A 10719-nucleotide genomic window follows, 5' to 3' on the forward strand; every position below is an offset into this window, starting at 1 on the left:
CCTGCAATAACAGCCCACATTATTATCCCCTTTTTCTTGTACTAGTACAGGATTAGAGACACAGGGTGTGCAACATCAGAAATCTATGGTACAGCTCTTCAAGTTTACACTCCATCTTGCAAAAAATATTTTCCCTTGTAAGCAGCAGATTCCTGCCTTATCCTTGACAAGATGCCCTCAACTCCCACCCCTGAGCCTGTTCCTGTGAAAGGACATTCCACCAGACAGCCTACTAGATGACTGAGTGCTCAAGCAGCCACATTAAACTGTGATATGATATGACAACAAGAAAGTTTCTGGCCTTTATTTGAAGGCTTTTTACCAGTTACAGTAAGAATTGTCATTGCAAACCAGGAATTTTTTTAAAAAATGAATAATAAAAGTTAAAAAAAACATCCACGAGTCCACCTGCAAGTAAGACATGTTGGTACAGAAAGGAGACATGAGCTTTTGCTTCTTCCATTCTGTTTGTTTTTCAAAGAACTGATAGAACTAAGATACTAGGAAAGGTTGGATGCTATCAGAATCATTCCAGCAGGTGAGCATTTAACAGCATATACTGTACCAGGGTAACAGAGTAGCTATGTTAAGTCTATGGGTTTGAGTTGAGCCTATTGTAATTTGCTTCCCAAAAAGGACATTAAAAACCAGATTATGCCAAGATGTTATAGTGGAGCCATAACTTGGCTACATGAGTTTGTCCCCATTCTATTTATGACTCATCTTGGTAGCAAAGAAGTGATGTAAGCAACTGGAAATCTGAGCAGTGTGTGGCTGACCAGATTGCCACTGCAATTCAGCTTTATAATGCACGTTCAGTATGTCCACACATCCATTGGCCTCCCGAGGCACACCAGCAGCAATTCTGACTCAGCCTTCCCTTAGCAGGAAAGGCCATTTACTTGCTTTGACCAAAATCAACCCATCTGATGACCTGTTGCTTCCCAGTTTCACACACGCAATCCTCTTGGAAAGAGACTTGAAGCAACCAGGTCCCAGTGCACAACTTCTGACCTCCCAAAAGTCATCTTCACCTTCAGCCACATCCTGCTGCCACCTTTTGCTTTGAGTTGCTGGAATAATGGAATATTTAGAGTCGAAAAAAAATATGCTTCCGACTTCAAAGGAAGGAAGTAATGGGAAAGAAGATTTTATGTGCATCAAACCCTGGGTCTATGTCCAGCCCCAGCTGTGCCACACCAGCAGGCAGTGCCAGCAGTGCCTGTTCTCAGTAAGGCACCTACAGAGCCCTCAGGGGCAGGGAGGGTGCTGCCCAGCACAGGAGCAGCCCTGGAGGGATCACTTCCCATTCCAAGATCAGATACATCCCATGAGCACTTCTCTGCAGATGCTGGTCTGTGCACACAGCTGTGACAGGAACATTTAAGCTCATCTAAGAAACACAATTCAAGTCAGTTTACAGTCAGTCTGCTCACAGAGCCTGGTGACAGAAACAATTAACATCTCGTTTGTCTGTAACTCATAACCAGTGTTCTGGCAGTTTCAAAACATGTTAAACACACGTAAAGTCATGTGACAGCATTCCTGCAACACATCCCTATTCCCACAGCAAGAGGAGGAGGAGGAAGTCAACACCACACTCGCATCCCATCAACTTGTGGGAGGGAAAACACAGAAAGAAAAAAAAATTACAAAAAAAACCCAAAAAATAAAACAACCATTTGTGCCAGCACACTCCAAACAAAGTTCCAAGACTACTGCTACTGAGGTTAGCAATGCCTGGGGCTGGGGAATGGAAGCTGAAATTCCAGGTCCTGCAAGCTTCATCATGAAACTATCAGGGGCTTCAGCTCTCCCTAATCGTATCTGAAAGCATGAGAGACTCCAGCAGACATGACACTCTTGAAATACAGAACTTTATTTAGAAACTGCTTAAAATAGAAAAACCCTGTCAAGAAAAATCCAAGTCAAATATGGTTTCTCAGTAAAATGGAGTTTTAGGGCAACAGAAGTCTAAAAGGCCACAAGAGAAATAGCACCACTGCAATTTTAAACAATGGCTAGATACTTGCATTTTTGGCATTCACTGAATTTGGGTTTTTCTCTGAACTTCACAAAGATTCATGCACTACACAATTACCATAAAATGCTCTCCTACACACGTTTTAGGACAAGCTACCACCAGAAACAAATGAATACAAGCACAACAGGACTGATCAATCTCAGTAGTGAAGGGGGGTCAGAAGTCTTGCAGGATCTTGCCAAACACAACAGAAATGAGGGGCATGATAGCAAAAAAGGACAGTTAAGGAAAGTATTTTAAATATTAATATTTAAGTTAGTCTCAGTACTGTATTTTCTGCAATAACATTAGCTCTGTTAGCCAGCATCTTTTAGTTTTTACCCCAGAAGATTACTGAACTGGCAAGTGTTATTACTAATATGCCCTGGTTCAAAGGGAAAAAAAAAAAAGAAAGCAGACAAAAATATCATCCTCATGTGCTCAATTCACTTTCATTCAAAGCCAGTTGCACAGTGCAAGTCCTGTTACAACTATTGGGCGTGTTCAGCATTCCTTGGGATGGGAAAGGGAAAAGTGAGAGAACAAAAGGGATTCCAACAGAAATGAAAATAAACAGAACAAATAAAAACAAGAGCCAGGAAGAAAAATCACTTCTGAAGGACATTTTAGGCAGTAAGACTGTGTGCCCTTTGCTTTGTTTTGCTTTTCTTACAGAAAACACAGTACATTTTGGCAAAGCCACAATGCCACAGAAAAAGGCTTCAGCACTCTTCAAGGTAATTTATGTGTCTCAGCTGTTCATACTCCCTCTAATCTTGTGACAGGCAACGTTAAGGCCCATTTCATCGAGAACTAATCACTTAGTAAGCAGCTTTACATAGGAATGGAGTTTTGTTTTAATAGCCCCTTTTGAGCACTTGCTGACACAGTGAGACTGCCACACAAGGCCTCTCGGACAGCAGTGAATGGAGTTAAACAAACGTCTACCCCAATATGAAGCACATAAAATCTCCCATCACATTACTTCAATTTGGCATATGGAAGCATATTTTAAATACTCTTAAGGCATTTATTATAATTTCTGTTCTGCAATTTCACATTAACTCAATCTTTCTGTGAGTCAGTCTTTAATTTCTCTACTGCACACCGCCTTAGATACAAAAGAGTCTTCCCACAAACCAGTGTTTTACCAGCAAACCATTCTGCAACAAGTTGCAAATATCCAGCCTCTTGCTCCCTAAATATACCACCTCGATGTGAATACTGCTCTGCTACAGCGTGAGAAAGAGCTCCTAACTCAAACCCACTGTAAAAGTGAAACTTCCGCAAAGTGCACTTTAAGAAGAGGTACTTTTTGCTTATGAAAAGAAACCAGTGAGTCCTCTAAGAATAAAGTGGAGTATTTTACAGTTAAGCACATGATCTGGGGCAAAGAATTCTGATGTTGCTGCTCTGCTGGTACAGTATGTGGTCTGTTAATACTCTTCTTGTTCCTCCTGCGGTGCTCCTTCGTCAGGTATCACAAAGCCTTCCTGAAGGGGGAGAAAACAAGTGCTTTAATGAAAATCTGTCAAACCACCTCCTGGCTATTCTGTAGGTACTTTTTTTTTTCCTCTTACTTCAGGTAAGACACCCTTAAGTCACTGTTTACAGTGTCAAGATGTATTACCAGAAGTATTTTCCTCATCTTTGATCTATTTGTTACATACTACTCATGAAAGGTCTACCTTGTCTGCTGTCTGACTATAATTAAGTTATCTGATGCTTTATTACAGGAAAAAGCTAGGCCATAAACCTCACAGGGAAAAAGGCAGAACTAGAGGGAGGCCTGGAAAGCAAACCAGCTTCCAATTACAAGGGCAGGAAGAACTGTGCAACCCAGTCTATAACAGATTACTTACATCTGTGGCATAAAGAATTTCCACAATCCTCTGCAACACTGGATCATTCTCCCCTTCATTCTCCTGGCAGATCAATTCAATGTTCCTCAATTTGCCAAAGTAGAAGTCTCTCTCCTTCTCCAGATCTTCAACAGTAATTTTTAATACATTGATCTGCCAAAGGGCATCAATAACAATTATATCCACCAGAGACAGAATTCAGTAGGATCTATGTAAAAGGGGTGTCCCAAAAGTTCTCAGAAGGGTGTTGATATGCAAAGCAGTTCAGCAGAAACCAAGATATGGGGGAGAGGGGACTGTGAGAGGAGGAAAAGGGCCATTTCTCAAATTTTAGTACCACTGCCACAACAAACATCCAGTCAAACACACACAGATCCACTTGGAAAGACTAAAGGCTGATTCCATGAGATAGGTAAAGCACTGGCTGCCTGCAGCTCTCTCTGCTCACACATTCTTTCATGACAACTCTCCTGCTGACAGCAGGTTCAGTTGTGTTGCACTCCGGATTTCAGTGAGGGAGCAGCTGCTCATAGCTCCGTTGGAATGCTGGGAGAGCTGCAACACAGCTGTGGGAATACTTACAAACCCTGCTATGTGTGACACAGCCTACACTGGGGTGAAATGTCTGGGCACTCACGTGCTACAGGAGGGGTTTTGCTTCCATCAAGGGAGCAAGACCATTATAACAAAGGGTTCCAATTAAGTGATTTTAAATGAGCTGATTCAGATAATATTCTTCTATCTGCCTGACCCAGACATTCCGTGGTATTGGAAAAACAAACCTGCACATAACTCTATCAAGCAGAGGTCAGTCACAGGGCTGTCCTTACACACCTGCTCGATCAATCCCGCCGATTCATCATCTCCTCCACCCTTTTTGCCCATCCCAGGCCCAGCTTTGGGACCTGCTGGGGTCCTCTGTGCAACAATGGGCCTCTGCGGGGCTGCAAGATCAATTCACCAATTAATTCAAATTCTCCCTCCCATAAAGTAACTATCCCCCCTCCAAATATGCTTAGGCATGAAAGAGTTTGAAGATATGTTTCTTGCTTAACTCCATGTAACATGTCCTTTCTTTTTGGCACACTTGGCACCATTCCTTGCCATCCTCTCTTTTATAGAAGACTGTTCTTTCTGTAGCCTCCAGACACCCGGGTGCTACAGCAGCCTCAGTCTTTGAGCCTGGCATCTCTGAAACAAGATGCAAAGTACTAGAATCCCATACACATATTTTAAATCGCAACCCAGTCTTCATTTCCCCAGAGTTTTTCATGATCTAGATAATCTTTCAAGTATTTTCTCTACCTGCACTGCCAGTACCGAGAGATTTCCTGGTTTTGTTCACAACTGGAGTAACAAGGTTTGGTGCTATTGTGTCTTGGCCTTGTCGAGCAGCAACAGGATCATACTCCTTCCCGTCATAGTTTGCATCAAAAAATTTTTTGAACCACTGAACAAATTCAAAGTTGTCTTGAAATTTTCCTTTCACTAGTTTGTCCACAGGAATTATCTGAAGATGAAAAAAAGAAAAAAAAAATAGTCACACTTATATTATGGGTAAAGAACCTCTCTGGTATTTTATATAAAGATTTAAAGTTAACATACTCAAAAGATATGCAAATTTAATTCTTGTCCAGTCTAGGGAAAATCCCCCTTGACCACAACTATGTCAAATAACAGAATTTCTGTAATTATTGGAATGAAGAACCAACCATGCTTTGCCTTTTAGAGTCCAAATAATTTTAAATAATTCTGCAGCAAAGTTTCTGCTAGACCAAGTTTACAGACAAAACTTCTTCCTGTCCACATGAAGCTGGCTCTGAAGAATCTGAACTGACCAACTCCAGAACTGCTACAAGAGCTAAACATCACTGTCATAGCAGACTCCACCTTCTCTGGGATGAGGTGTATAACTAAAGACTATTAAAAATGCAGAAAATAGTGAAGTTTTATTTGGAGAGAAAATTTTTCTTCATAAAGCCTTTGGAAGCCAGGCTGATTGTCCAGATGGGTTGTGTGGACAGACTGCACAAGCCACTGTCCCCAAGCAGAGACTGACTCTGTGTTGTAGCTGCCAGCCATGGAATGAGACATCTTAAAGAAGGAAGAAAGTTCCACCCTGCATGTTCTGCATCCTACCAAACACACTGTCTATAACTATTACCTGAATAAATCCCCCTTCCATCAGCAGAACTGTCATTCCACCTGAACAAGTTTTTTCACAATTTCATTTTCACTACTAAAAATCACGTATTTTAATATCTGGAGGCATTTAAAAGCCATGTAGATGTGGCACTTGGGGACATGGTTTAGTGGTGGGCTTGGCAATACTGGGGGAACAACTGGATTTGATGGTCTTAGAGTATATAATTCTATACACTTGTAAAGAGGAATGTGGAATCCTTAGGACTATCACAGCACTAGGTTATGGGAGCATACCTCCTACAAAGATGGTCCAAAGAAGAAGCTCAGGCAAACCTTATCTCATAGAAATTTCAGTATTATTTTGTGCCACAGAAGTTTCCCAGAATTAAAAGGGTAACATTCATCTCATCATTAAGAACTGGAAACCTGACCTTGCCTAGAATAAAGCAAAATGTGTCCTAACTCATGTGAGGACCCCAAGGCAAACCAAAACAAAAGGTTTTGAGATTTACAAACCAAAATCAAACTCTGTTCCCAGATTTATTCAGTTTTAAAGTTCATCCCATCTACATTAACACTGAAAGCAGAGAATCAGTTATAGCCCAGCTTACTTTGTCAACACCCATTCGTTTAAAACCTGCTTGTAGAACCTTGAAGTTTTGAATGTACTCATGTTCCAATTTTGCTTGAAACTTCACTTTCTTGAGTGCTACAGAACCTGGGAAGAGCATGTCCATGAACTGACAGTATGCAGCACCTGCCAAAAGGAAAAGAACACAAATCCTCGATGAATTAAGTCAGCTCAGCTCACTAACCTTCATGAGTTTCTTTCCAGTCAGGTCAGCAAACTGACCTGACTCACTCCTCAGTCACACAGGCCCTTTAAAGGCAACAAAGGCAAGAAAACAGGAACCTTCAATCTCATTTTTGGTGCAGCATGGCCATAAATAAGCTTAAAGCAGCTGGAGAACCAAACTGTTGGGCTCATGACTTGAACTCTTATGAATAAGAACAAACCCGCCTCCATAATTCCAAGGGGAAAAAAAATCTAATGAATAACTTGACTTTCCTTTCTTCATGGATATCAGTACAGATCTGAGACATTACATGTGTCTAACAGGCATATAATCTTCTCTTAACAATACTAATAGAACTAAATCAGAAAAAGCATTATTCTAAAAATTTTACTTAACCATTATTGAAACATTTACCTCCTACAAACAAAACCTATACACGATTCAAGGTGCTCTCCGAAATAGCAGGCTAATTAAGCTGAATTATATTTAAAGCAGGCCTTAATCAAAAATCCAAAATAAGTGTTTCTCCCTATTAATTTAAATCCTGCATGTCCTCCAATTCAGCATTTGCTGAAGTAAGAGGAAAAGAGCGATTCAGTCCAGCCACAGTGGACTACCACTAGTGGACAACCACCTCCATATTTGTAGAATATACACATTAAAAATAAAAAGTGGTTTTAAACTAGATCCTCACTCTGCAGTGATGATACACAACCATTAAAAGCACAAGCACAACATTCAGAGCATTATTCCCACACCAACACTAATGAATTAAGTGGCAATGGGAACCCTAACCTAAATCATCCAACAGCTACACAACAAGCTGTTGGGAGCTATCTGAAGGCCAAGCAGGAATATAGAAGGGCACTGCCCTCACCTACTCTGTTCCTCTCAACCACATCCCATAACTGCTCACTCTCTTATCAAGATACTTTGCAGGTGCTCCCACTTTCACCTGCTACCAGAAGTCATCCACTGGTGCAAATTAAAAATAAAAACAACAAACCAGCTCTTGCTGTTTGCTCTCCACTGTCTCAGTTCACTTGCTGCAGAGCTCCAATCCCAGCTCAAACACAAAGGACTTGCCAGAAACCAGGGGTTTGCTCACTATTGGCAGTTGGAGAGATAAGTGTGATAAAAACAGAGGGATCACAGCATAAGTCAAAGGGCAGTTTTTGTGCATTTATGCAACCTCAGACTGCTGCTGTCAGTGCTGCCCTTGCCAAAGACAGCAAAACAAGCTTGGGAACTCCAGCTTCCACAGGACTATGACAGCAAAAGCCACTTCATCCCCGCCAAGGCACGAAGCATTATTGCAGATGCAGAAAAGGGATGTTACTCAGGACATACCACATCAACAGCTCTCAGTCTTTTCCCAAAAACAGTTGAGTTGGAATTCTGCAGAGCCAGTATTAATTATCCTCACTTCAGCACAGAGCTCTCACAGCATTCAAGGCTCACACCAATCCCATGCAAATCAACCCTGCACACCACAGGGTTTAACCTGCCTATCTGAAAGCAGACAGTGCTTATCACTTCCCTTCCTCCTGTGGTCTTAGACCTTTAGCTCCCTCACCCTTGCACTTCTTGTCCATCATCTCACTAGACAAAAGCCACTACAAATACCTGTCAAATGCCTGTTGTGAGTCCCTTGCTTCTCTGTAATCTTTGGGATTGTTTCTTCCATAGACGCAGCCACAGCCTATATTGACAGTCCAAAAACTCACTTTTAATTAACCCCTCCTTTTATTTCACCTCCAACTTCCACATCTCTTCCATGAGCAACACCTTATCTTGAAGTCACTGTGTGAGCCAAACTTCCACTTTTCACCGACTGCCTGTTGTATTATCCAAATTATCTTGTACCCAGGCTGCATTCTTAGCCTTGGGTTTTTTCTCAGCTCTTATTCCACAGACTATTATCTTTTATTTGTTCTTACAAGCCTCCTCCTCCCACACACTCCTCCCTACGATGACACTTGACTCCATTTCTGTACCACAGACACTTCCCCTTTCCTGCCTACTACTGTATATGAGATTCAGCTGTGCTGAAGTTGGTTCGAGCCCAGGTAAGCTGGGCTGACACAGACTGGATGTGGTCCAGAACCAAGAGGAGTTTTAAAGCCCTGCAGATGACCCCACGAGTCACCACTCTGTCTTCCTCACACGCCAGTACTCTTCCAGAACAAATCATAATTGTTTTTGCCAGTTACACGTGTAAGACTTACTCTGTCCATGAAGACTAAACACTTAATTCCTCATGAGAAAACACTCTCTTCCTCAGACTCTTTTTTTCACATTAACACCCATTCCTTATAGCATCTATGCTGTAGTGAGTCACGAGAATGTGCCTTTTCATTACACTGACGTTATTAACAACCACTTCAATAATACTCCAACCATAACTGGATCATAACACTGACCATGAATCTGTTCACACCAGGAACTAAGCCAGGAGCACAGCTGCAGCAGGGCAGCACAGAGGGTGCAGCTGCACCTCTACAGAACCAGGGTGCACATCCCATGTGGAAGTGCCCGCGGGGAGAACCCCCGTACCTGAGCACAGCTGTTCAATCTTGGTCAGCGTCAGCTGCAGAGACTCATTGATCCACGCCAGCATGTCATGTCGGCTCAAGTTATCGCTGGTCACTGAAGTAGAATACACATTCACTGCCATTTTCTGAAACACAGAACCAGAGGTGTGAGCGCCACAGACGCTGGGCTGCGGTGGAGCCGCTCCTTTTGAGCCTTGCCGAGCCATCAGCGAGTGAATCGCGCCGCAACCGCGGGCTGCCAGCAGCCGGGAGGACCCTCCCGCACCACCCCTGCAAAGGGCTCGGCTTCGGGGATTTCTGACGAAAAATTAGCACCGAGGCGCTCACGTGGGAACCGCTGAAAGGAACCACGGCTGCGGCAAGTTACTCATCCCTCTCCCCCGCGCCCCCGGGAAGGGCTGAAGCACTTCCTGCGCGGCCACGGTATCTCCCCGGGGATCAATACCGAGCGGCCGGTCCCCGCCCAGCCCCGCCGGCACAAAGCGGAGCCGCCGGTGCAGCTGCCGCCGGGCAGGGCCGCCCGCGCTGCGGGCGGGGCACGGCCCGAGCTCTCCCCGCTCCTACTCCTCACCACCCCCCGCCGGTCCCTCCGCCCCGCCACCCCCGGTCACCGCCGCACCTCCGCCCGCCGAGGGGCGCGGCCCGGCCGTGCAGGCCTCGCGCCAGTGCCCTCACGGCGGCGGCGCCCCGCCGGGCCGCTCCCCGACCCCGGGGCCCTCCCCGCTCCCGCCCGGCGGCCCCGCCGCGGCCCCGGCCCGGTACCTGCGCCGCGCTCGCCCGGTCGGCCCCGCGTTCAAACCGGCCCCGCCCGCCCTGACCGGGACCGCGTCACGCGCTCGCTGCGCGCCTGCGTCACGCGCACGTCACGGCCCGCGCGGGGAGCGCCGCGCGCCGGCACGGGGAGGGGAACGGCTGTCAGGGGGCGGGGCGAGCGGCTCCGTTGCTATGGAGACGTCACGCCCACCCCGCCCGAGGGCTCGCCCGCCATTGGCCGATCCGCTGGCCCCGCCCACAGCGGGGGTCCCGCGTGCCAGAGAGGCCGCGCAAGGCTCGGGCCCGAGGGTGCGACGGGGCCGCTGCGGCCGCGAGCACAGGGGCGGCCGGACCTGAACCCCGGCACAGCCCGGCCCCGAACCCCGGCACAGCCCGGCCCCGAACCCCGGCACAGCCCGGCCCCGAAACCCCGGCACAGCCCGGCCCCGAACCCCGGCACAGCCCGGCCCCGAACCCCGGCACAGCCCGGCCCTGAACCCCGGCACAGCCCGGCCCTGAAACCCCGGCACAGCCCGGACCCGAACCCCGGCACAGCCCGGCCCCGAACCCCGGCACAGCCCGGC

At 46.0% G+C, this 10719-nt stretch overlaps 1 protein-coding gene across 3 annotated transcripts; it reads right to left on the reverse strand.

Moving 5' to 3' along the window:
- Nucleotides 1-279: 279 nt before the first annotated feature.
- Nucleotides 280-10263, reverse strand: MAPRE1 (microtubule associated protein RP/EB family member 1). Of its 3 annotated transcripts, none has more exons than XM_053992678.1 (7): nt 10245-10263; nt 9384-9507; nt 6642-6787; nt 5191-5395; nt 4720-4829; nt 3886-4038; nt 280-3516 (listed from the first exon to the last, which is right to left on the reverse strand). In XM_053992678.1, the coding sequence occupies exons 2-7, from the start codon at nt 9502-9504 to the stop codon at nt 3460-3462; spliced, it is 792 nt and encodes a 263-aa protein (XP_053848653.1). In that variant the 5' UTR covers nt 9505-9507; nt 10245-10263; the 3' UTR covers nt 280-3459. The 3 variants fall into 3 exon arrangements, with proteins under 3 accessions (XP_053848653.1, XP_053848651.1, XP_053848652.1); XM_053992676.1 differs by lacking the exon at nt 10245-10263 and adding an exon at nt 10145-10238; XM_053992677.1 differs by lacking the exon at nt 10245-10263 and adding an exon at nt 10002-10030.
- Nucleotides 10264-10719: the final 456 nt, after the last annotated feature.

Source organism: Vidua macroura, chromosome 17, assembly GCF_024509145.1.
Source record: "Vidua macroura isolate BioBank_ID:100142 chromosome 17, ASM2450914v1, whole genome shotgun sequence".
Lineage (NCBI taxonomy): Eukaryota > Metazoa > Chordata > Aves > Passeriformes > Viduidae > Vidua > Vidua macroura.